Source organism: Staurois parvus, unplaced genomic scaffold, assembly GCF_062004578.1.
Source record: "Staurois parvus isolate SC_StPar_1 unplaced genomic scaffold, SC_StPar_1.0 ptg000264l, whole genome shotgun sequence".
NCBI lineage: Eukaryota > Metazoa > Chordata > Amphibia > Anura > Ranidae > Staurois > Staurois parvus.
In genome coordinates, this window is record NW_028318060.1 from 8902297 (window position 1) to 8928235 (window position 25939).

At 40.2% G+C, this 25939-nt stretch overlaps 1 protein-coding gene across 4 annotated transcripts in view; it reads left to right on the plus strand.

Moving 5' to 3' along the window:
• KCNQ5 (potassium voltage-gated channel subfamily Q member 5) overlaps nt 1-25939 on the plus strand; it is a 689873-nt gene that overhangs the window by 583682 nt on the left and 80252 nt on the right. For 2 of the 4 annotated variants that reach the window (XM_089681376.1, XM_089681378.1), the window contains exon 8: nt 23587-23675. In XM_089681376.1, coding sequence (XP_089537502.1) covers nt 23587-23675 — 89 coding nt within the window. Of the gene's footprint in view, nt 1-23586; nt 23676-23808; nt 23904-25939 lie in introns of all 4 variants that reach the window. The other 2 variants (XM_089681374.1, XM_089681377.1) reach the window with 1 other exon arrangement.

Genomic DNA, 25939 nt, shown 5'->3' on the forward strand with positions numbered 1-25939 from the left:
CAGTAAAGCTATAAGAAAAGATTTTATAATGTCTCAACTGAGAACATTTTAACAATGTAAGACATCTATAAGATGCATGGGGCTCATAATGCCATTTTCATATTTTCCACACATGTTCCACCAAACAGTATGTTGAAAACACAATAAAATGTATTCATAAAGCACATTAATTAATTTTTATGACAATGTGACAAAAATCATAACGTAAGCAGAAAATATAGAGCTCCATGAACACATAGATAATGTGGGCACATTCATGGGCTGGACAGCAATCAAATGTGTTCATATGTATCCACATGGCAAATGTACTTTCATTAATATCTAAGTACATTACAAGTTCATGTATGCATCAGTGTTTCCAGAAGCATTTAACAAGAGCAAAAAAAACATATGGCTGTGTGCAGATTTACAATTTTATCCTGCGTTTCATTGCAGTGTAATGCATTTTGCCTTTGCATTTCTGCATGTTTACTGTACATGTTAAACTCAGCAGAATTCAAAAAGTGAAAGTGCCATCTCTCCCATACACTCAAGAAAACTTTTTGAGTATGTATCCCTATTTTTGATGTTTTTCTCTTCAGGTTACTAAAATAGTATGTACCTGTGTGGTAACTGAAGGCTGAGCTGCCACAAGGTGGGAACATCAGGCCATAGTTCAGTCCCTCTGACAATACCTCCACACAAATGGGCCTTGTGAAGTGAAGGTGAAATCCCCCAACCGACATAACCTTGTTCTCAGTCTCAGTGTTCACATTTGCTGTTACTCTTGAAGTGATGTCAGTGCATTCCAGTCTTTTCAAAGGGTTTATTTCAAACACCAAGGGGTTGGGTAGGTGAAATACGCAGCAGTAGCACATCTTCTCAAAGATAGCAGTCCATGAATGGAGCCACATTTAGCCTGCACACAGCAGACAGAAGTGGCATCTGATACAACAAAGGTTCCTGTATTTTCTCTGTACCAGGTGGTAACTCCCCTGCAATATCAATAAACCTACGGTATCAATATAGGTAAAGCAGTAGGCCAGTGGAGGGTCATGTGGTGCCCCCAGTAATATCCTTGTAGTAGTCAGATCAGTGAGGGTAAGGTCCATTAATAGGTAATTCTTTAGCATCCATGGTAGGCCCAGTGGACTGAGCCCTCAGCCTGGACATGATTCCAGAAACTTAGACCCAGGTAATGATCTGTAGGCAAAAACTCCTATAGAAGCAAGGTCAGGACTTTTGTTAAAGCAAGCCCCAACCACCAACCAAGTCATAAGGTAAGACCCAACCACCAACCAAGTTATCAGTGGTTGGCTAAGCAACCAACATTAAGGTCAACCATAATGCATCTCCAATTCAGTTTTGTGGATTTCTCTCTCTCTTAGCAGAACCTAGAGTCTAGATGGCACAACACAGGAAGCCACTGAGCACATCCTACTGGAGAAGTCAGTGTACTGCAGCAAAACTGTTCAGGTTTAAGAAGGCCTTAGGGAACACATCCCTATGAGTACATAGAAGGAAAAAAACAAAAACAAGCACTATGCAGCTGCTTCAATCACTGTGCGTATGGTGTATGGTGGATACAGCCTTCTCTTGTTTCATTCTGTCAGGATTAAAAGTTGCTCTTGCATAAAATGCAAAATGTATTTGTTTACATGTATATCAAAGAAATAGCAGCATATTATGAATATCTTATTTACAACAAGAATCACTTAAGTATTGCACAGCCAGTATTTCCTAGATTATCTGTGCATTGAAAAGGAGAATGACCTCTGGCATATAAAAGCAATAGTAATTTGGTTCCATTACACTACACAACAGGGTCTCAACATATGCCTGCAAACAAACTTTTTTTTTCTTTAATCAGTGGTATGTTATTATGATTGAAGAATGACAAATGTAATCCAATTGTATAATTGTACAGTTATAAAAACAAATCCAAACTGAATACTCCTAGCCCAGCTGAATTTATCCACGTTAAAGTTGGCTGTAGACAGCCTTGAATGTTATATTATTCAGCCAAAATTCAAGCTGTGGATGGTCTTGTTAATATAACCAGGCTGGACAAAAGTTGACAGAAAAGTTGGCTAAGCTGGATGGAAAATTATCGGCTAAACAGTGACTGCATCCTCTTGGGTATTTAGATAGCTGTAGGTCCTGCAGTTGCTTAAATATATAAGTCAGCAGAGGAGATTCATCCATCCACACTGTTTGCTATGAATTGAGGAATTATTGATTCCTCCTGAACAAGAGAAATATAGCCATGTGGCTAGCATTAAACCCATGACTCCAGCTGCTTACTTGCCTAACTAGTAGATCTATGGCCTGCTCTGATGCACAGGCATGAATTTCTAGGAGTGTCTGCAAGCATCGAAGCAGTCCGCTCCTGTGCTACTGAAGTATGTAGTTGGGTTAGTATGTTTTAGTGTACTTTATTTCATGGGGGCCAGGGAAGGTGGATTAGTAGTTTTGTCAAAATATGCAGCTGGACTTTAAAGCTGAACTCCAGGCAAACAGCTAAATACAAAGTTAAAGTACAAACATAGGAGTTGCTTTATTTACCAAAGAATTTGTATTTCTGTCTATCCAGCCCTGAGCTGTACACAACTCTAACAGATGACACAGCCAGGCCACGGAGGGCACGCTGATGGGGGGGCCCTGAGGCAAAAAGGCACGCTGATGGGGGACCTCAAAGCAAGGGGGCATGCTGATGGGGGACCCCAAGACAAGGAGAGCACGCTGATGAGGGACCCAGAGGCAATGGGGGGCATGCTGATGGGGGACCCCGAGGCAAAGAGGGGCATGCTGATGGGGGACCCCAAGGCAAGGAGGGCAGAGCTACGGGAGATTCTTAAAGTGTCACTAAACCCACAACAGTAAAAGAAGTATATGCAGTAAAGCATGCTTGTTATACTCAGTGTGGAATCTATGGGGTCAATCCTCCACTTAAGCAGAAGAGAAAATCACCCCCAGCCCAGGACTTTAGCTGAAGGGGAAAAACTCATTGATGAGTTCATAGCTTTTCTCGCTTTGCTTTCTCCTGCTTTCAGCATGTTCTTTGTCAGCACAGGTACACTGCTCAATTTACATTTTTTCCAGCACACCACAGATTATCAGGCATCGTTAGAAAGTTTTATTGCAGAATGGTCACTTCACAATAGACAGAGTGCAATGTTTTGGAGCCACACAGGACCCCTTTGCGAGGCATGTGATGTCATTACATGCCTGATGACAGGGACCTGCATGGCTCTGCAACATTGCACTCTGCCTATTGTGAGATGATCATTCTACAATAAAACTTTCAGATGATACTTGATGATCTGTTGTGTGCTGCAAAAATGTACATTGATCTGTGATGTTTCCAGTTGGTTGTTGCTGCCGCACCAGTCAATTCTGAGCCTAATCCTGGAATGAGTGCAATGAGAATTTTGACATTAACACATGTGCCCTACAACACACCTGATTGGCTCTTAATAGTGCCCCACCCTTTATGCATCTGAGTCTCCTTGTCTCAATGCTGTGGTATGGAGGACTTCAAGATGATGATTTAAATACAAATTCAGGTACTTACACTAGCTGCATTTAAAAATACATTATTTAAAAAAAAAAAATAACCAAATAGCTGTATTTATTTTATCTGCCCGGAGATCACCTTTAAACAACTGCATATTTTAAAAAATGTTTTTACAGTGCCATATTGGAAGATATAGCAATAATTCATCACAATACCAAATAACTATCAAGAAAACAGTACATTTTAGTCATCAGTCACATTTACATTTACATTGCATTAAGTTGTAAATTAGTATACACAGTGGCCAGTTAAACTGTCAAAAATGAAATATTGGGCCTGGTAAATCTGAGACTTCACTGAAGAAGCATTGTATTTACAGAGAACTACATGATGTGCCTGTTGCTGAGTTATGCTTTGTTATTCTCCAAAACCCTTATCTCCTTTCTAATTCTGATCTGGTTTTATTAATATGCTTTGCTGACAGTTCTTTATAGCATTCCAGTATTCTTGATTAACATCATTCTTTTTATTTCTTAGGCAACATGTAATATTAAAATATGTTCAAGCAGGTTTCTTAAAGGGTAGCTCCACTTTATTTTTTTGTTAATGGTATAACATATATAATTGCTACAGATGTTTTTTTTAATGTAGTGTTGATGGAAATGGTGTTTCTAGTTCAATCTGCGGTAAACTAAAATTGCAAATAATAAAACATCTGTTTGTGATATTTAAAACAAATGGCAGTAGGATGTTGACATGAAGACTGCTAAACTCCTTGCAATTTATTTAAAGGGACTCTGTTGCTAGACCATTTATTTAAACAACAATCTTCCCATAAGATTATGTGCATTTAGTGTATTTTATTCTTATTATTTATCTGTAAAACCATGCCTTGTGTTAACATTGAAAAGGCCAGAGACTGCTGCTGGAAGCCATCATCTTGTATGTTATGTCAGCAGTCTCTGCAGGCTAAGAGCTGTCATTCAAGTGACACTCTATAGTAGGATTTCTCAACCAGGGTTCCATGAACCCTAGGGTTCACACATAGGTTGCTAGGGGTTCCTTGAACAGTTGCTGCCTCTTAGATAAGTTCCCACTGACACCATTGATCATTTTAGATATCTATAAGGAGGTACTTCTTCCCAATGGCCACAAGTATAAGGAGCATTCTTCCAAATGACCATCACACTAATGTATCATCAGTTGCAGATATAGTAATTTTTAGCAGGGGTTCCCTGAGATGAGACTGGAAAGTTATTTCAAGGGCTCCCCTTTGTTGAAAAGGTTGAGAAAGGCTCCTCTAAAGTATTCCTCTTTGCTTCTTCCTTAGCAGCTAACCGAAAGGTTATGTAAGGACTTGAGGGAAGAGGAGCTGGGCCAGCACAGAGAATAAATAGACACTGCCAGAAGAGGAGAGGACTATGTCATATAAAGGGGGGGCAATAACATTGTTTCTATCAGGTGGGGTTTCCAAAGCAAAAACCGAAGAATGGCATTATTAGTGTCTCTTACAGCGACAGCAACCTATTCATCACTAGCTGAGATTGGGCCAGTCCTGGGATATCTAACTAGCTTTGCCAGACAAAATGAAATTTATGTAAAGCATTACGGTGACAATAAGCTAATTGTTCTCTCAATAGTAGGGAGTTTAGATATTCCACCCATTGCTTCACTGTCAGCACAGTAGGGACCATCCAGTAGCTAGCAATCAGTTTTCCAGCAAGGTGAAATAGACGTAAGGTTAAAATATAAGTACCAGGTTGATAAAGTTCATGGTCAAAAGCACCCAATAGACACACTAATGGATCAGTTGGAATAGAAATTTGCGTGACTAGGGAGATAGTGTGTACAACCTTAGTACAGTAGCACATGAGTTTTGGACAGTGCCAAATCATGTGAATGAAGTTACCTCTATGTGTGCTACATTTGGGACATAAGGGCATATCTCTCTTGCCCCAGGAATACAGCTGGGCAGGTGTTCTGTTTGCCCGATGTAATATAAATAATTGTGAGAGTTTATGTGAAGTGGGCATGGAGATTGATTCTAATGCCACATCCCACTGTTCCTCAGTGATCTCTCCTATATCTGCAGTCCAAGCTGTCCTACTCCTGTGGATAGCTGGGTCCTGAAAACAAGAGAGTAACCATGTGTACATGCGGGAGATCAACCCTTTCTTATCAGCTGAAGAGATTATTTCAGTAACCAGTTGGGATTCTGACCTATGCAGTTGTCGGGTGCAATGTTGTATTCGAATTGCATGTTGGAGTTGTAGATATGGGTAGAATTGTGTATTAGACAACAAAAATTCAGATTTTAGTTGGTTAAAAGACTTCAATATATCAATTTGATATAACTGAGTTAAATAAAACATTCCCTTTTTTCTCCATTCAAGAAAGCCCTGCAATTTGGCTAGCTCTGGACACCCAGAGTTGTGCCATAAAGAGGTAAATTAAAGGAAACCTGTGATTTTTCAGTAATGATTTCAGAGCACTCCAGAACCTAGTTAATAGGTCTCCAGTAGGAGATAAGGATGGGAGAGCTGGTAAGGCCATCTCCAGATGCGAGATTGCTGGTAAGTCAGGGATAAAATTAGTAATTAGAAGGACTATGGGATCCTTGTTATCCAGCCTGCTAATTGTTGAGATTGGGCAGCTAAGAAGTATATTTTAGGGTGTGGGACAGCCAGTCCCCCCTGTTTTTACCGTATTGGAGGGTAGATAATTTTATTCTAGGTTGTTGTTTATTCCAGATTAAACCCCTACATGAAAATCACTTTTGGGAGATCCACTCCGGGGTGTTATTGAAAATGTAGAGAAGCTGAGGAGCCCAGATCATTTGTATTAAATTAACTCTACCCACCACAGAAGTGGGAGCTTATTCCAAGCACGCCCCTTTCATCTGTTGCCTGTCCAAGAGAGGGTTTAAGTTAGCTGGAGGTATTGGGTAGGATCAGGAGTTATTATTACCCCCAGCTATTTAAAGGAGTGAGCTCTGTTGTGCATAAATGTAGGGAAGCAGTGGGGTCAACTGGCATAAGAATGGATTTGTTCCAATTAATGCTGAAACCGGAAAAACTATCAAACCTGGTAATAAGCAACATCAAGGTCTGTAGAGAACTGTCACCTAGGTATAATAAGGTATCGTTGGCATAAGGAGAGATTTTCTCATCAAGCCCTGCTCTATGAAAGCCAATGATTGATGGTGAGTTACGAATCAAAATTGCTAGGGGCTCAACTGCCAGGGCAAAAAGGAGGGGAGACAAAGAAGGGCAACCTTGCCAAGTACCTTGATGTAAACAAAAAGAAGAGGATACACCATTGTTCTCCTGGATCCTAGCTTGGGGGGCCAAGTAGAGTACACGGACCCAATTTATGAAGCACTTTACTTGACTTTTTTTTTTTTTAAAGGAATTTCACTCTTATCTTAAAAATTATAACAAAATCATCTTTAGAAATGTTTAGCAATGGCAATCTACAAACTTACTGATAATTGCAGCATTTCTGATGTAATTTTTGAGAAAAGAGAAGAAAGGTCTGCTTCAAGTTGGTGACAGGGCCTCTTTAACTGGTCAAGAGAGGATTGTTTTTTACCTCAGCAAAGTGGAGTTATACTTTAAGTACTGTTTTATTTCTTTGCATTTGCTGTGAGTGTTGCATATAACTGACTAGACATAGCTGTTCAGTACTGATGGATATAAAGCTGCAGTACTTCAAAAATCCTTCAACTGCATTTTTATTACTACATTTAAGTGCTTCTATAAGCTTGTCTCCTGTGTCTACTTTCATCTGTATGTGATAACAAATGTCTGCTCTGTCCAGCTCTCACAGGGGTCAGTGATCCTTTGTTTTAACTCTTTCTGGGTTTTGAAAAGCTATAGTAAAAATCACCAGAGCTCAATCTAGCATGAAGAACAAATGGCCATTATTACGCAACTTAAAAAAATCTCTCCATCTAATATCATTGTTTAACATACATTGCATGGCTAGTGCTAAACAGTAAACATGGGCTTCTGTATGTTTTCTAATTTGTGCTGTATCTGAAGTTGACAGGTAAAGGCAGTACCAATCAATATTCCAGTCTAATGCAATTTAGGCACCCACTTCTACTTATTTTAACTAAAGTGTTGAGGTAAAGTTCAGCAGGGAAGAAGTGCCTGCCTTGTACCGGTGGACTTCTATACAACCACCCTTTTGGGTTTTCCATGCTTGATCAGCACCACAAGCTATAGCTGGCAGCGCTAATTAGTGTATTTTGACTGTGGGGAAGTCTCCCTCCTGTCAGAGTACAATAGCTCAGCAGGGAGGATCCCCCCCCATTCACATTAAGTGTGTGTATGGGGGAATCAAGTCTTTTTTTTTTTGTTCAACCCGCTGGGCTGTGTGGGCTGCTATAGTGTGCAAATCAAGCCAACCTAGGTCAAAACTCTGTCCATTCAAATTCATGGTGCTCTCTAATTATTGATGAATCAAAGACATATATACAGTTGTGTCCAAAATTATTCAACCCCCAATGCTGTAAAGGGGTTTAGGGACTATAGTGTACATTTGGAATTGTATTCAGAATCAAATCCTACAAGGACGTTGTAACTACCCAAATGCAACTAAAATGACATCAATTGTTTATGTAATACAGTAGTAAATGGTTCTTATGTGGTTTCTTCATTGCCACAATTATTCAACCCCTTAAAGACTACCACTCTGAAGAACAGAGGTTCATACAGGTGCTTTCCATCAGGTATTGAAAACACCTGTGGATGTCACCGAGCAGCAATCAAGCATAATAAGCACCAATTAGGCAGCTTTAAAATGACTGTGATACTCAGCTCCTTCTAGACATTTACTGGTGTGGTTACAAACATGGTGAAGGCAAGAGAATGGTCCAGGAAGACAAGAGAAGAGGTGATTTCTCTTCACAGGAAGGGCAATGGCTATAAGAAGATTGCAAAGATGTTAAACATACCAAGAGACACCTTAGGAAGCATCATTCGCAAATTCAAGGCAAAGGGCACTGTTGAAACGCTACCTGGTCGTGGCAGAAAGAAGATGCTGACTTCGACTGCTGTGCGCTACCTGAAGCGTAGAGTGGAGAGAAGTCCCCGTGTGACTGCTGAGGAACTGAGAAAAGATTTGTCAGATGTGGGTACAGAAGTTTCAGCCCAGACAATAAGACGCACACTGCGTAATGAAGGCCTCCGTGCCAGAACTCCCAGGCGTACCCCCTTGCTGTCTCCAAAGAATAAGAAGAGTCGACTGCAGTATGCCAAAAGCCATGTGGACAAACCACAAAAGTTGTGGGATAGTGTTCTGTGGACTGATGAAACAAAATTAGAACTGTTTGGGCCCATGGATCAACGCTATGTTTGGAGGAGGAAGAACAAGGCCTATGATGAAAAGAACACCTTGCCTACTGTGAAGCATGGTGGAGGGTCAATCATGCTTTGGGGCTGTTTTGCTTCTGCAGGTACAGGGAAGCTTCAGCGTGTGCAAGGTACCATGAATTCTCTTCAGTACCAGGAGATATTGGATGGAAACGTGATGCAGTCCGTCACACACCTGAGGCTTGGGAGACGTTGGACCTTTCAACAGGACAATGATCCCAAGCATACCTCCAAGTCCACTAGAGCATGGTTGCAGAGGAAAGGCTGGAACATTTTGGAGTGGCCATCGCAGTCACCAGACTTAAATCCGATTGAGAACCTCTGGTGGGACTTAAAGAAAGCAGTTGCAGTGCGCAAGCCTAAGAATGTGACTGAACTGGAGGCCTTTGCCCATGAAGAATGGGCGAAGATACCCGTAGATCGCTGCAAGACACTTGTGTCAAGCTATGCTTCACGTTTAAAAGCTGTTATAACTGTAAAAGGATGCTGTACTAAGTACTAAGATTGAATGTCACTTGGGGGTTGAATAAAACTGATAATGCTGTGAGCACAGAAAAGACATTTGTGGTTATTTCATTATAACTGTTATGTTATATTTGTCTGACCTACAAGTGCCTCTTTAATGTAAATGTAAGCAAGATGACTGAATGATCAAAAGCAATGTCAAACTGGCCAAAACACTCAATTTCAGTGGGGGTTGAATAATTTTGGACACAACTGTAAATATATATATATATATATATATATATATATATATATATGCCACAAGTATAGGTAAAAACCTAAATAGTAACTCTCTGTCTCACCATGATAATTGGTGTGGGTTTAAACCAAAAAGATAATGGCAAAAAAGAATACAGCTGTAAAGAACTGACTGAGTGCAGTTGGTAATTACAAATACCCAAGCAGAACAGCGTGTACATCGAAGTCTGTTCTTTACAGCTGTATTCTTTTTTGCCCTCTGTAATTATTGACCAGCATGTCTACCCTTACGTAGCTAATATTTTAGGGAAAAACTTGGTTTTTCTGCTGATATATACAGTATGAACCTTAAAGTTTGTCAGGGATCGCGACTCCAATGTCAGGGATCGCGGCCCCTCTTCCAGCGCACGCGCACTGGCGGCAGATCACGCCGGGACACAGGCACTAGGTCCCGGCGAGCCGCGGCTGACAGGACGCCGCGCATGCGCAGTGGGAGCCGCGGGTGCGCCTCGGGCGTCCAATGACAGCCGGGGCGCGTCCTGGCCGGCCAATGACAGTGCAGGGCGCACTATTTAAAGATGCCCTGCACTGTCACAGATTGCCGCAAGGTCTATCTGTGATCCTGAGTTCCTGTACCTGTTTTGTGACCCTGATTGCCCTGACTACGCTGCCTTCTCCTGTGATTTGACCCGGATTGCCCTGACTATGCTGCCTTCTCCTGTGCCTTGACCTGGATTGTCCTGACTACTCTGCCTTCTCCATCCCCGGAGGCTCCCTCTGCCACTGGTGGGCCTGCTCGGAGGTCGTGACCTGGCCCTGGTCTGTTACAAGTCCATCCCCACCATCAGGGGCCCTGGTGAAAGCACAGACCGGGCTTAGACTCCACGCTCTGGGTAGGTCTGTCCAGTGGGCAGCCTGAGGCACCACCTGGCGGATCCTAACAAAGTTGAACTCCAGCCTTTCTGTCAGGGATCCCCGCCATGATGGGCTCGGCGCAGGCGCAGTGCACCGCCCTGTGTCAGAATGCGGGCACTGAGACCTGGCCGTCCGCAGCGAGGGAGTTCGCGCATGCGCAGTAGGAACCGCGCGCGCGCGCGTGGCACCAATGGCAGCGCAGGGCGGGATATTTAAATGGCCCTGAGCTGTCATTCAGTGCCTTCTGGTCTTTCCTTGTATCCTGTATCTGCGAACCTGTTCTGAGTAAGTTACTGACCCGGATTGTACCTGACCTTGTTGCCTTCTCCTGCCCAGACCCTTGCTTTGCCTGACCTCTCTCCTGAATGCCCCCGTTTGGATCTGACCTTCCGTTGCTGACCTGGCGTGTGACCCGACTACTCTCTGCCCGCTGCCTTGTACTGCTCCTTCCCCACTGTTACCGACCCGGCCCGTTTGACCTTCCACTTGCTCAGCCATCCATCCATCCCGACGGGATCACCCGACCTCCTCACATCAGGCTCTTCCCTGTGGGAGCCCCTGGCAAATACTGCTACCACTGACAGGCGTGCTCAGTAGCCACGACCTGGTCTCGGGGTACTACAAGTCCATCCCCACCATCAGGGGCTCTGGTGAACACGTACCCTGGGGCTTAGATTCCGTGCGCTGGGGACGTCTGGTCAGTGGAGTGCTAGTGGTACCGCCAGGTGGTCCTTTACACTTTCCTTCACTCTGGCACAGTTTTATAGGCTAGTCTCCTGTGCTAAACTTTCTTATATGAGCTTCTCACAGTGTGCATTAGAGGTTGCACCAAGACAGATAAAGACCATCTAATTTCTGGGCTGGAGAACCTTCAGAATAATCAAGCCCTTTCCTTCCCATTCCTTTTTGCCTGTTCCTTTTATTCAGTGGATTTCAGTTCATTCCATCATGGAAACTCAGTATCACCTGTAGGCATTACATAGGGCAGTCTGCACGTAATGCAGCCTAGCTAATAATGCCCACTCATCCAGACTCACATTCACCAATCAAGGCTTTTAATATTTATAAAACTCCTTCCAAGAGCCAGCCTACTGCTTGTATCAGGCCTCGGGACTCTTGAGAGAAATAATGAGGCAGGTTGGTGTGATGTTTTCAGTACGTTATGTACAGTATCACGTCAGCCCCTCCCACCAATCATGACCTACCTGCTTTGCATAGAGAAGCACATGATATCACTGGGTCCAAAATAAGTCATGTATTGAAAATTGAATGGCTTTATTTACAATTTGCATTAGCATGTCAGTAACAGGACAAGGAGGAACCAAGGCATGCAAAATATAGGTGGATTAAAGTCCGGCTCCACGCAACTAAAAAATTATCCCTTGCAGTGGAGCTGTGCCTGCACTGCAAGAGTTAATTGCTCGTTTTAGTCTAAGTACAGGAGAGTTAAACTGGCAACCCTCCAGCTGTTGCAAAACTACAAGTCTCATTATGCCTCTACCTTTGGAAGTCATGCTTGTAACTGTCACTTTCACAATGCCTCATGAGACTTGTAGTTTGGCAACAGCTGGAGGGCCACCAGTTTGACACCTGTGGTCTAGGGAAACAACAAAATGTACATACCCAATCCTCTGCTCCTCCCCACAGCTAGACTGGTGCTCGCAGCTTCTTCTCTCCCACTCTTCAGCGGTCTAGGGTCCTGAGGTCATCAAGACCAAAGCAGGGTCCATAGCCCTGCACTGGACGTGATGACACTGAGGGACAGTCCACCGCAAAAGCTTGAGGGAGCAGCATCTGCCAGGGGAAGTGGAGGGTCAGGATAGTAAAACTGCTTCAACTCTCTCTTAGACAAAATAAGCTAATAACCTTTGCATTGTTTAAACTGTTCCACTGCAGAGGATAATTTTACATTTTCTCAGAGCTGGGCTTTAAAGTCCAGCTTGAATTTGCTAGCAAAATCCAAAGCATTATTTGTTAAAACCTGCTATTAGATGGAGAAACCTTTGTACTACCTTGTACAGTATATCACAATTAATAAATCATTTTATGTCAACTGCAGATATAAAGACTGTGAAATGTTGTCACCAAATGTGAAATTTCACAATGCTGCTATTTTAGGAAAATCCATTTCACATTTCAGTGCTGATTTCAAGCGTCTTTTAATGATGTGAAGAAGTGATCAATCACGTCTGAAAACAATTAGCTAACATTAGTCAATAAAAAATGGCAATTTATTACCTCCTTGTACTGTACATCATTGTTTTAAATAATAGTTCAGTATTCTATTTGACTTTGTGCTTTGTTAGATTTAGAGCAATGTTTTGAGAAATAAAATGTGTTTAGTTTTGCAGCTCATTCATTTATTTTTATGATGAACATTTGATATATTTTGTGCATTACAGCAGTTATAACAGTCTTTATCATTTACCTGAATATACAGACAGTCAGAGAGAGAGAGTTGAAATATCCTGACATTGCTAGTCTAATAATCTATTTAGAAATTATTCTGTGTAGAAACAAAGGAGTTCAGAGGGCAGAGCTGTGATCAGACATACAAGTGGATTGTTCTGACTGGTACATAATTTATCAGTTATGATAGGAACTGTATCCATATGCCCTCTGTAACTTACATAGGCTCTATTTTACTTGTTACAATTAGAATTTTTTTGTACTTCATTGGGCACATTCTAAAATAATCTCTCAATTTAATGCAACACTTATTTATTAAAACTATTTGTCATGCATTCTTAAGAGTGGAACTCCAGTATGGATTTTTAACTCTCTTACCGCCCCCACTGCCCCTCACTGATCCCCCCCCCCAATATTTTTAGGAAAAATGTATACATACCTTCTTCGATGCAGTCTTCTTGCCAGTCCAGTGAGGCCACAGTCCCTTCATCTTCATTGTCATCAGTGGCGGGACAGGCATTTTTTCTGGACTTGAGCAGTGCTCACCTAATAATGTGTGAGTACGGTTCAGTCCTGGATTACTGTGAACCCACCCTGTATATCAACAATATGCTGGGCTCAAAAGAAGAGGTAGAGGACTGGTGCTGCTGGTGGATGAAGCTTGGGCAGCGCTGGAGCATGAAGAAGGTTAGTATAGCTTTAATGAACTATAAAAGTGGTGCCAACTTAAAAGATTTTATGTTATAAATGGAATGTGGTGCAGCTGCCCCTTTAAGTGTTAGTAACACTTTAAACAGGTGAAGTGTAAAGGTAGGTGCTACTTCTCTCGATAATATCTTGTGCAAAAACTACAAACTAAATAGTATTAAACAGTATTGAACGTCCACAAAAATCATAAATCAGATGACAGTGAGTCTATCACTTATAGGAAATTCTCCAATCACTGTGCCTCTATATGATATTGTGAGATAATTCTTCTGTTTAGGTGCTCCACCATGTGCAAAATAAATGCTCACTCACCAACTACAAGTGACCATTAAGGGCCTATTTCACTTAATAGGAAGAATTATCTCACAATATCATCTAGAGGCATGGTGACTGGAGAATTTCTCATATATGTGATGGACTCACTGTCATCTGATTTATGATTTATGTAGACGTTCTTTGTTTAATACTATTTATACTGTGGCTTTTGCACAGTATAACTCTGCTTTAAAGAGTAACAACCCAATGTACTTCTGTAGACTTTTGGGGGGAGTAGTTGCAGTCAAATCTTCTATTTAGTGTTCAGTGCTGACTACTGGCATAGCTATACCAGGCCAAGTGTTGTCTTCTAAATTATGAGGTCCACACAGAAACAGTTCATAAGACAAATCTGTTGTCTTATATCAACAATATCCTTACACCAAGCTCAGCTTTTCAGCAGGTATCCATATGCTCCTATGAAGAAACCTGTAGCATTATGAAAGATACAGCATATCCTTCCCCATCTGTTGGATTCTGTCTGTTCTTAATATACTGCCTCAGATACCAGTAATGCCTGTATTTCCCTCAGAGCAGGTATTCTCAACCATTGCTCTATAGAATATTCTGAATCCTGTTGGTTTCTGCATATCTGGTCAGATACAGATACATTTTAAAAATCATCAGGCTATTTTTCTGAAATAATCATAACTTACTTGTAAGCTATCCAGTGCTGGACAAAGGTGTCTACAAACTCACTCACAAGTAGCCAGTAGTCACCTACTTCCATCACAAAGTTGGTATGGGCATAGGAAGAAATAAAAACGTCATTAGTTGTAAACAGACATGAGCAGTTCTGCTGTGATATTTAGGATGAAATGAAAACTTTCCATACATCTAATTCAAGGTAGATGGATGACATATCAAACTCAACAACAATACAGAAAAAAGTTTTGGAGATTATTATCGGCTGCTGAACAATGTTCACTATCAAAAACGAAGAGATAAAAATACATCTTATCCACCTTCAGAAAGAACAATGAAAAGGATCATAAACAAATCACTTGAACCAGAATTTTAATCATAGGCCTCAAAGATCACAGAAGGCCCAATGAGATACTCTAATTTTTAAGTAAATTATGTCAGGGGCAACAATAAGAAGCTTGTCAGATTATCCAATTCTACTAAGTGAAGAAAACCACATCTCTTTTTTGAGAACAGTTTGTTCTCCATTGAACATGTGCACCAAGCACCCCTGAAAATATTCTCCCCAGGTGCCCTACCACTGGCAATGGCAGTCAGATACCTACCTTTAAAGGAACAGGATATCAATGTATTCCTATCCAGAGAAAAGGGTCTATTAACACTATACATTTCCTTCCACTTGCCCTTGCCAAAAAGAAATGAAATCGCAGTAACAAAAAAACCTTCAATATTAAATATGAAAATTCAAAACTTTCCACTCCAGTAAATGAAATACCATGATCTTTCCCCTGAATTTCCCCTGCATTAACTATGCAAAGCATATTTAAAGCCCAGGCTTTTTTTGGAAAAAGTGGGGAATGGATCAGAACATTTATCAGGTATCTATTGCCATCTGTGCCCCTACAAGGGAGATTCCCTCCCTCTCCCTATTTGTCCTTGAGACCCCCTCAAAGGAACTGAAAGTGAGGGGAACTCTAAAATGACCAGAACAGGATTAGAGGGTGTTCTGGTGACAACTGTCTAAGAGGTGATTGGTCTCATATTGGAGTGATATTATTTTTCACTTATTGTAAAAGATCATGATATCACCTGCCTCTTAATACAAAGGAGGCTTTGGGACAACTATTTTGCAAAAGGTGTCAGTGAGATAAGTATATATTTTACAGCCATTTACAAGAAAATCTGTTAAACAGAAGTGCTGAGAGTGGGTCATATCAGATTAGAAACTAATTGTTAAAAAAAAAAACTAGAGCAAGTACAGACCAAACCTATGATTCAATTTCTGCATTGCCTTAAGAATTCTTTGTTGAGTAATTCATGGGTGCTTAGTTTATTCAGGTATATACAATCCCATGTAGGTCTTTTTATTTATTATTCATAGTGTTTACTTTCTTTTTGCTTATAACTTTGGTGAATTTGAAATTGCAAAAAGTGATGCATGAGGCACAGCATGAGAGGCAGAGTTAAAATGTTTTCCTTTGGTACTTCACTTATACTTACATACTACAATTTATGCAACAATTTATTAGCCCTTGTTCTATGTTGACCTTACGTGTATGTGCCTAATTCAGCTTTGATATGGAAGACTTTCAATAAATATTCTTTGCTGACATGTGAGCTTCTGAATGGGGACTGTTGGAACAGTAATCATTATTACAGTTGTAATTAGACTGTTATTTGTGTTCCTTTCCCCGTATGACTTCAATAAAATAAATGATTCAAGATGGGAAAGAAAAAAACAATTCCTTGAAAATCACCTGGAGATACAAAGCACTGTACTTTTTTCCTCTGCCCGGGAAGCACTAATAAATCAGAACACAAATGTATACCCACTAGAGTGAGATTTCAACTCTATACTATGTAAACAGATTGAGTAACTAGATAGTTGGCGGCTTATTCAGGTACACCATTCAAAAGAAACCATTGCAAAAAAATGCTGCCAGTTTTCAAGGTACCACGACTGAAAATCATTTAATAACATAATATACTTATTTTATATCTACAAGGTTAAAATTAGTAAAAAAAAAAGAACGATTAATACTTATCCATTCAGCCACATCATCAGGGAGCATGTGATTGGACACAAATGTACTCTGCATCAGGACAACGACCCCAAACATACAACCAATGTCAATAAGAACTATCTATGGTTTGGCCCCCACAGAGCCCTGATCTCAACATCATCGAGTATGTCTGGGAATACATGAAGATAGAGAACTATTTGAGGAAGCCTGCATCCACAGAGGATCTGTGGTTGGATATCCAAGATGTTTGGAACAACCTACCTCAACAACTGTGTGCAGGTGTACCTAGAAAAATTGATGCTGGTTTAAAGTCCAAGGGTAGTCACAGCAAATATTGTTTTGATTTAGATTTTTCTTCTATTCACTCACAACTGCATTCTTTAAATTATTAAAAATAAACAATTAAAATATATATATTTTAAATCATTCTTACTTTTCAGCACGCACACCTGCTTAAAACTTTGCACAGTACTGAATATATACTGTACATACAGTAGATATACGTTCTCCAACACATAGAAAATTAAGATGCATATTCCTCCTCAGGGATAATGGAGGACCAACACTGAATTACCTAAAAATGCTTTTAAGATAAAGTACAAATAGGATATGGAACAATCATGTAATAAGTATATAGATATATTGAAGTACTAATTCAGTGGTAATTGAAGGATAAGCAGCCGGTGGGGCAAAAAAGGAAGTCAGTAGACTATGTCAATCATTTTTTTTTTCAAATCTCACTGTTTTTACACTGATTTTATCCTTGTGGATATAAAATAAACATTATAAGGGAGATTCGCTGAAACTGGAGCTCTGAGAATCTGGAGTAGCTGTGCATGGTAGCCAATTAGCTTCTAACTTCAGTTTGTTCAATTAAGCTTTGACAATAAAACCTGGAAGCTGATTAGTTTCTTTGCAGAGCTGCATCAGATTTTGCATGCACCAATTTTAGTAAATACCCCCTATCATGTTATTAAATATAATTGTGTTGTGGTGCCATGAAAGTCAGCAGTGTGCTTTTGCAAATTACCTATGTAAACCAGTTATCACTATATCATAGTTATCCATAAAGGACTTAAACAGAAGGAAGAATTTTAAAGGATAGAAGAAAGTTCTAATTTGTTTAGGTTTTGCCAAGTTCTGGATTTTGTTACTCAACTTTTAATAGGGAGAACATAAGTGAAATGTGACTGATAGAAAACACCTGCATTCATCTTCGTGGTTTTAAACATGAACTTTTTTAAATAATTGTGTTTATTAATCATACCTCTGGCAAAACTTATTTTTTTTTAGGTTTGGATAGTGTGGGCAGAAATTAGAACCCTTGTCAGAATTTTTTTCCCTTACTTCCTGTCTAGTAAAAGTGTTGTTTTTTTATGCGAAAAACAATGCTTAAAAAAAATCTTTGTTTTGGCAGGGTTTACAGAAACAGTCAACAAGCATGTACATAATCGGTGATCACAAATTCTGTTCCAGTCTGTCCCTTTAGACTCATTTATTCTCTTGCTGAATGCTGCTTTCTTATCTCACGCCTAGCACTGAGTAAAGACCTTTGAATCTCGGTCTGTTCAGGAAGGACTAGACAAGATTCAAACTATGGTGTCCGTTTATGAACCAGCGGTAATAGATCGCTGCTCAGTTCTCCGGCATTCTCGGAGAACACAGTTCTCCTGTGAATGCAGTTTATGAAGCAGTTCTCCGAACGAAGGGAGAACGGTCTCCAAACGCTGGAGAACGGTCTACCAACTCTGGAAAACGGCTCATTTTACTATAATCTTGCGAGATTACAGTAAAAGATCAGTTTACTAAACAGAGGTAAATTATCTCTGCTTAGTTTTCGGTCCCTCTGATTCTCCAGCTCTGGGCTGGAGAATCTGGAGGGAGAACACAGATCTCCAGAGAAGGGCTGACATGATCTCCTGGGTGTTATAAACTGTGAATGACCAGAGAATAGCTGAGATCCGTTGAATCGCAGCTATTCTCTGTGTCATAAACGGACACCTATGTAAGGGTAGGCTGAATGTACCCAAGTTGATAGATCAATCAACGTGGGTACAATGAGCCTGTCGGATTTTACATGCAATTATTGCTAGTGGATATTATAGCTCCATGGGCGGTATTTCCCCATCAACACTGACTGTGTTGATGTGGGAATCTAGTGATTTTTCTTTCCTGCAACCCTTGGTTGCAGGAAAGAAAATCGCTTCATCTGCTTAAGTGAAAAGAGAATGTCAATCACAACCAGCAGCCCATGCTTTAACAGTCTTATGTCACTGTTCTCTGCAGGGCAGTAGGTGTGAATCAGAAGGCAGGGGAAGTTTTATTCTGCTCAGGCTGCCCATTTTGAGAAAAGAGGCAGTGCATTTGAATGAGCTGATGGAGCAGATTATGAAAGCATCCCTTGAGGAATGGAAAGGTTCATTTAAAAAATAAAAAAAAAGAAATAGACATTACCCTCATAGTATATAGAAACCAATCAGGGACAAAATATGGTTTACTATGATGAACAATTACTACTTGGTGCACTAGTAAAGAGCCCATCCTTATTTTGCGTAACTGAAACCACATAACCAAAGAAACTACAACCAGAACAACTACATAAAAAAAATAGCAGCAACTTTTCAAGAGTTTTTGCTTTGCATGTGAACAGATTACTAAACATGAGCTTAAAGTTGAAAAAATATTGATAAAGGCATGCAGTGCCCCACAAGGAAGACAGTTTTCAGTTATGTGAAGAATGTATAGTTATTGGGTTTTGTGGCAATATCAAACATCGGGAACAGACAGACAAGAACACTAGACACATCATGACCCACATTCACTGCGGAAAAGATGATCATTGGTTGATGGGAATGGGAGACGTCTGGTTACTCAGCTCTGAACAGCTAACCAGTACAACAAAATCAATCACAACTGTAGAGTATAAAGATCAATATTAGACTGCACTGGGCCACATTCTTGGTTGCGTGGCATATAAATGTATGGAGTATAACAGCAGACATCTGTTATTTGTTAATTCACCAAACACTACCACTGGACTTTGCAAAAATATCATCTGGTCCAGGGGCTGACTGACAACTTATGGGGCCTCCGGGCAATAGGGGATCATGGGGCCCCTGTGTCCTCACCCTCATGCAAACCACACCCAAAAAAAGCCTATGAAAGGTAGCAGGGGCATCTCATGGGGCTTTCGAATGGTCAGTCCGCCCCTGATCTGGTCTAATTAATCCAGTTACAATTGCACCACTGTGGCTGTAAACTCAGGATGGGGTGTATTGCCTGAACTTGTCTGATTACAGGGCCTTTGTGAAATCACAATAACCACTGTATAAGAGATGTGATCTTTCTAAGCCAATGCAGTGCTGAAAAAATGTTGCTACTTCTATGGCCATTGAGGAATATGTGTATATACTTATTAATTTGTATATACATTATGTAACCAAAATCCTTATTTGGAGCCTTTTACTGCCATGTATGAGACAAATCACCAACTGGCTTGACCAGATCACATAATTGTGTCACCACTTTGTACAACATAGGTTAGTGGAGAGATGACATACTGTACACTAGCTGCAGGGACGCAAATGAGAAACCATGAAAAGTCAACTCTAAGCAGCTGCAAAGGTGACTACTGTCCAGGACCAAAGGCATGTCAATTGGCAATAAAGACTGTTCTTTTGCCAGTTACATCCTTTAGTTGAAGTAAGCTTATAATTCCTTATGTGTTCTTGTACTTTTAGAAAGAGAGCAAAATATTTGTACAATGAGTATTCAGAAAATTATTTACATGTAATTTAGCAGTAATATATAACAAACTTTATTTTTTTAAAACACCTTTCAAATAAAGGCTTGTACACAAGAAAGTAGTACCTGTTGTGTAGGCCTTGTTTTAATCAGATCTACCAGCTGTCTTCACAGTAAGGAGGCCCAACAGGGAGAGACATTCACGGTGTTAAATATAGCAAAATGCAGCAGTCCACATTCAGTTTTATATGTGGCAGCAAGAAAAAAAGTTAACATTTTGCTTGTCATTCATGTGCATTAAAACACTGCAGGTATCTGCTTCTGCTAAAAGTCTTCCCCTCAGTGCCTCCTCAAGCTGCTGACATGCCTCCATTGCCATCCTTATTTGCAGCCTGTGCTACTGAGAAAAGCTGCACTGCCCACCTACCCCTTCTGCTCCTCTGTCATTCACATAACTTCTCTTACTACAATCCCCAATACATCATGTTCTGTGAATGGAGGAGGAGTTGAATGACAGGTCTCCTGCTCCCATTCACAGAACACAATACATTTTGGGATTGTAGTAAGAGAGTTTCTGTGACTGGTGGGAAAAGCAGGACAGGATATGGGACTTTTCTCTGTAGCAGAGGCTGCGGTTACAGTATCTCTAGCAGTGCTGGAAGACAGCTGCTAAGGATGATATCCGGCGGCTGTGATTAGACAATGAGGTCAAATGTGTATGGTGCTGTATCCCAAAAAATATATATACTATATATATAAAAAAAATAGGACCTGTACATGGCAATTTCTCCTCTGCATAATAAATTGTGGAATTTCTGAACCAAAAAAATGATGCAGTTCATCACCAGGGCTGGATTTACTGTTGGGCATAGTAGGCATGTGTCTATAGTATAGGTGGCACAGCCAAGGATGCAGCTTTTTCCTTTTCGGTCATTGCCCCCCCCCCCCTTTTTTTTTTGGCAGTCACACATTAATCACATTGTCATTGGGACTAGTAAAGCAAGAAAATATTCTGTTTAAAAGGAAGATGCTAGCAAAAGAAGGACATGGGGTTCTTTGGGGTGTCCCCAGTGATAGAAATCTAGCCCTGCCTATAATGTAACAATAATTTCTTTTGGGTTGCTCTGCTGTCAGTCTGCATGACATAGCAGAATGAGTTGGCACAGACATAGTATTTTAGATGATAGGTATTGGTTTTCTTATTACGTTCTTTCTCATTGTAAGGAAGGAGGTAAACTAAGTAAACTTTATATATTTTGAAGTAATATCCTGCTTTTTCCATTATACTTGAGCTGTTCTGTAATATTTTAATTCATACTGGTTGGAAGAGCACAGCTTAATATTGAAAGTTTTAATGAGATACAGTATAGAGACAAATATAAAATCACAAAAGCAGGATTGCAAAGTTTAATAGCCATTATTTGCATAATTGCATTTGCTTACCAATACAGAAAATGTTTTATTTATTCTTTTTACTGCATGACCTTATTTAGTTCAAACTCTTTTGCATCATAATATAAAAAGCATGGTTTGCACTTTTCATTAACAACATATTAAAAAAGAAATAAAGATGCCCATCAGTAATGAAAAATCTTACTTACAATAAAGCAGTGGTCTTCAAACTATACTTAGCTCATGAGCCACATTCAAAAACAGCAAGTAGGAAAAATAACATTCACAAAATATTTGTGATGATAGAATTTGCCCTTTTAAATTAGTGGGCTTTTGGTTGGCTTACTGCCCAATCTATATTTTAGAGACATATTTTATTTGACCAGAAATTGTTGAAAAACTGCTGACTGCAACATTTCAGAAAGTAGAGATCTACATATGGCCTGTGACCCAACTTAAGGACATGCTGTATGTCACTAGACTTGAAGCACATGTTCTCATTATTGGTTATTAATTATTTTATAAATGCAGTGGATCCTTAAAAAAACTTGAGAAAATGAGTTCCATTTAGTGAAAAGTAGAAGAAGAACCGAACAAGGATCCGATCTGATGTTATTGTTAAATTGACAGATTGCTTTTATCCAGTTCTTATAAATCAGTCTTAGAGAATGAACATAAATTCCAATATGAGTGGAAATGTGCATGTTTAACAATACTTTAAAAGCATCCCTTTTTTAGCTAGATTTATTTTTGTTAGAAAAACTGAAGTGCAAAGATTTATAAAAATAGACTTGCACCAAATCTAGCTGTAGGTGAGTCTCTGTTTGAGGTTTAGGTGTAATAAGTGGGCAAGGAATTAATGGTATTCCAATTTTTAATTTGAATGTTGTAATAAATTTTAGAAACCTCAATATTAAATGCAGGACAAAATGGCAACATGGCTGCCAAAAGTACTGTACAGCTCACTGCAAGCTGGTCTTTATGTTTGTACCATCGATTTATTGATTGTGTTTAACATTTACATGCCAGTGTCCAAATGAATACATATATTATATGTAAATGATTTCACAGCATAATAAGAAGAGGTGGCTCCATTAAATAGTCATGTAGTGGACCAGTTAACCTGATGTGGATGTGATATATGGCATTCTAACTTGGGCATGAATATTAACGAAGCATATATAGATTCTGTGTCAACTGAAAAACCTAAAATCGCCCTTTCCATGCAAAAAAATCCTCCTGTGCCTGATTGTAACTTTTATTGTTATCTGGGGTACCCCAGGATCTTTAGGCAAAGACATTGTGATAAGCAATTATCAACTTACAACAGAAATACCCATCGCTGACCTTCTAGCACTTTCACCACCGTACCTAAACATAATAGGTGGGCTCAGTATCCAATGTTGAGGCAAGAACGACAGAAGGGTCAGGTCAGCCATTGACTTTCCAGCTCCAAGTACCTATTTTCATATGGTATGAGCTTAATTTTCATTCCTGTTTTAGGTTTACAGTTATTTTGTATGGAAAGTGTATTGTAGGTGTATGCCTTCAGCAACAAGAGTAAACATGGTCTAATTTTGCAATCCTATTTCAAATGGGAATGAGTAGCCTAAAAGCCATACCTTAAAAAAAACATACTTGGTTGAATGTGTTGCTGATATACATTACTTAGATTGCCATAGGCTACCATAAGCTTCGGTTACTTCTTCTAGTTACAGCCATTTTCAGCTGTCTTGAAAATCTAACAGACAATGCACTTGGTGTGAGCGAACTATTAATATTCCTAAACCAGTTTGGTTTTTCCATTATTTCATGTTTTGTTGGTTCCCTTGTGCTTTTTATTTTCTCCTCATACCAGGCTACGTGGCGGTTTTATTCTACTGATTCCAGTCGAACATACCTGACAGCCACCTGGCGATTTTATGAAAGTATTCTTCCACCTCTCAGGCATGTATCAATGCTATGAATGATGAATAAAGCCATGACTTGTACTGGTTTACTAATCTGCTTTTCAATTTTGTTTTATCCCCTGCTCCCTTCTGCCTTGTTTTTCTTTTTTTATTATATATCCTGCACGTAGTGTGTATGGCGTAGTTATGCGGCTGATGAGAAATCGGTTTCCATTGCTACCTGGAAGCCTCATTTGAAGGCCTTGCATACCTGCAGCCCTACAAAGTAGGTACAAATATGGCAGCTGGTGTTGTTCGTACTGTCTGTTCAACCTCTAGAAAGACTAGTGTTTATGTTAGTTTGTCTCCTGATTATTTTTCTGTGTCACAGGTACTATTAGACCAAACTAATGTACAGACCATAATCCCCAGGCTCCAAATTAAAATAAATAGACATGGCATAAGGCAAGTCTGAAAGCATAGAGGAAAACATTTTGCATTAGGCTTTAATAAGCAGCCCACTATAATATTAATATACTCAAAACGTGTTCTGACACTTGTAGACCCTATTAGATGACAAGGTTTTAGTTTGGTTACTGCTTTTGTATGATTCAGCTTAATATACAGTGAGGAACAGAAGTATTTGAACACCCTGCGATTTTGCAAGTTCTCCCATTTAGAATTCATGGAGGGGTCCGAAATTTACATTGTAGGCGCATTCCCACTTTGAGAGACAGATTTGCTGAACATAAGTATTTGAACACCTGAGAAAATCAGTGTTAATATTTGGTACAGAAACCTTTGTTTGCAATTACAGAGGTCAAACGTTTCCTGTAGTTCTTGACCAGGTTTGCACACACTGCAACAGGGATTTTGGCCCACTCCTCCACACAGATCTCCTCTAGATCTGTCAGGTTTCGGGGCTGTCGCTGAGCAACACGGAGTTTCAGCTCCCTCCAAAGATGTTCTATTGGATTTAGGTCTGGAGACTGGCTAGGCCACTCCAGAACCTTGATATGCTTCTTACGGAGCCACTCCTTGGTTATCCTGGCTGTGTGCTTCGGGTCGTTGTCATGTTGGAAGACCCAGCCACGACCCATCTTCAATGCTCTGACTGAGGGAACTAGGTTGTTGCTCAAAATCTCACAATAAATGGCCCCATTCATCCTCTCCTTAATAGAATGCAGTCGTCCTGTCCCCTTCACAGAAAAGCACCCCCAAAGCATGATGTTACCACCCCCATGGTTCACAGTAGGGATGGTGTTCTTGGGATGCAACTCATCCTTCTTTTTCCTCCAAACACGACGAGTGAAGTTTAGACCAAAAAGTTATACTTTGGTCTCATCTGACCACATGACTTTCTCCCATGCCTCCTCTGGATCATCCAGATGGTCATTGGCAAACTTCAGACGGGCCTGGACATGTGATGACTTGAGCAGGGGAACCTTCCGTGCAATGCATGATTTGAAACCATGACGGCGTAGTGTTCTACCGACAGTGACCTTTGAAACTGTGGTTCCAGCTCTCTTCATGTCATTGACCAGCTCTTGCATGGAGCCTCAGTCCGAGGGAGACTGACAGTCGTCTTTAGCCTCTTCCACTTTCTAACAATTGCTCCAACAGTTGATGTATTTTCACAAAGCTGCTTGGTAATTGCCCCGTAGCCCTTTCAAGCCTTGTGGAGGTCCACAATTTTGTCTCTGGTGTCTTTTGACAGCTCTTTGGTCTTGCCCATGGTAGTAGTTGGTGTCTGACTGACTGTGGGGTGGACAAGTGTCTTTAAAGAGGTCAGACAGGTGCTACTAAGTTAGATTAATGAGTGGAGTAGAGGTGGACTTTTTAAAGGCACAGTAACAGGTCTTTGAGAGTCAGAATTTTTGCTGTTTCTTAGGTGTTCAAATACTTCTGTTCAGCAGCACAACACAAATAAATTCTATAAAAATCATACAATGTGATTTCCTGAATTTGTTTTTTAATTCTGTCTCTCGGAGTGGGAATGCACATACAATGTGAATTTCAGACCCCTCCATGATTTCTAAGTGGGAGAACTTGCAAAATCGCAGGGTGTTCAAATACTTCTGTTCCTCACTGTATTATAGTACTCACTCTTGCTAACCAGTAAAACACCTAGTCAAGGCTTCTATGTTGTATGCTTCTGCTCTATTCCACAGAAACACCAACATTAGGACATACGTATAGAACAATTAAAAAAAAGTAAGAGCAGGCTTACCTGAAGGATTTTGCACTCCTTGCAGCAGTGCATGAGCAGATGTAGACCTCACATTTGTGAGCATTTTCACAATAATACTAAGAGTAAAAAGA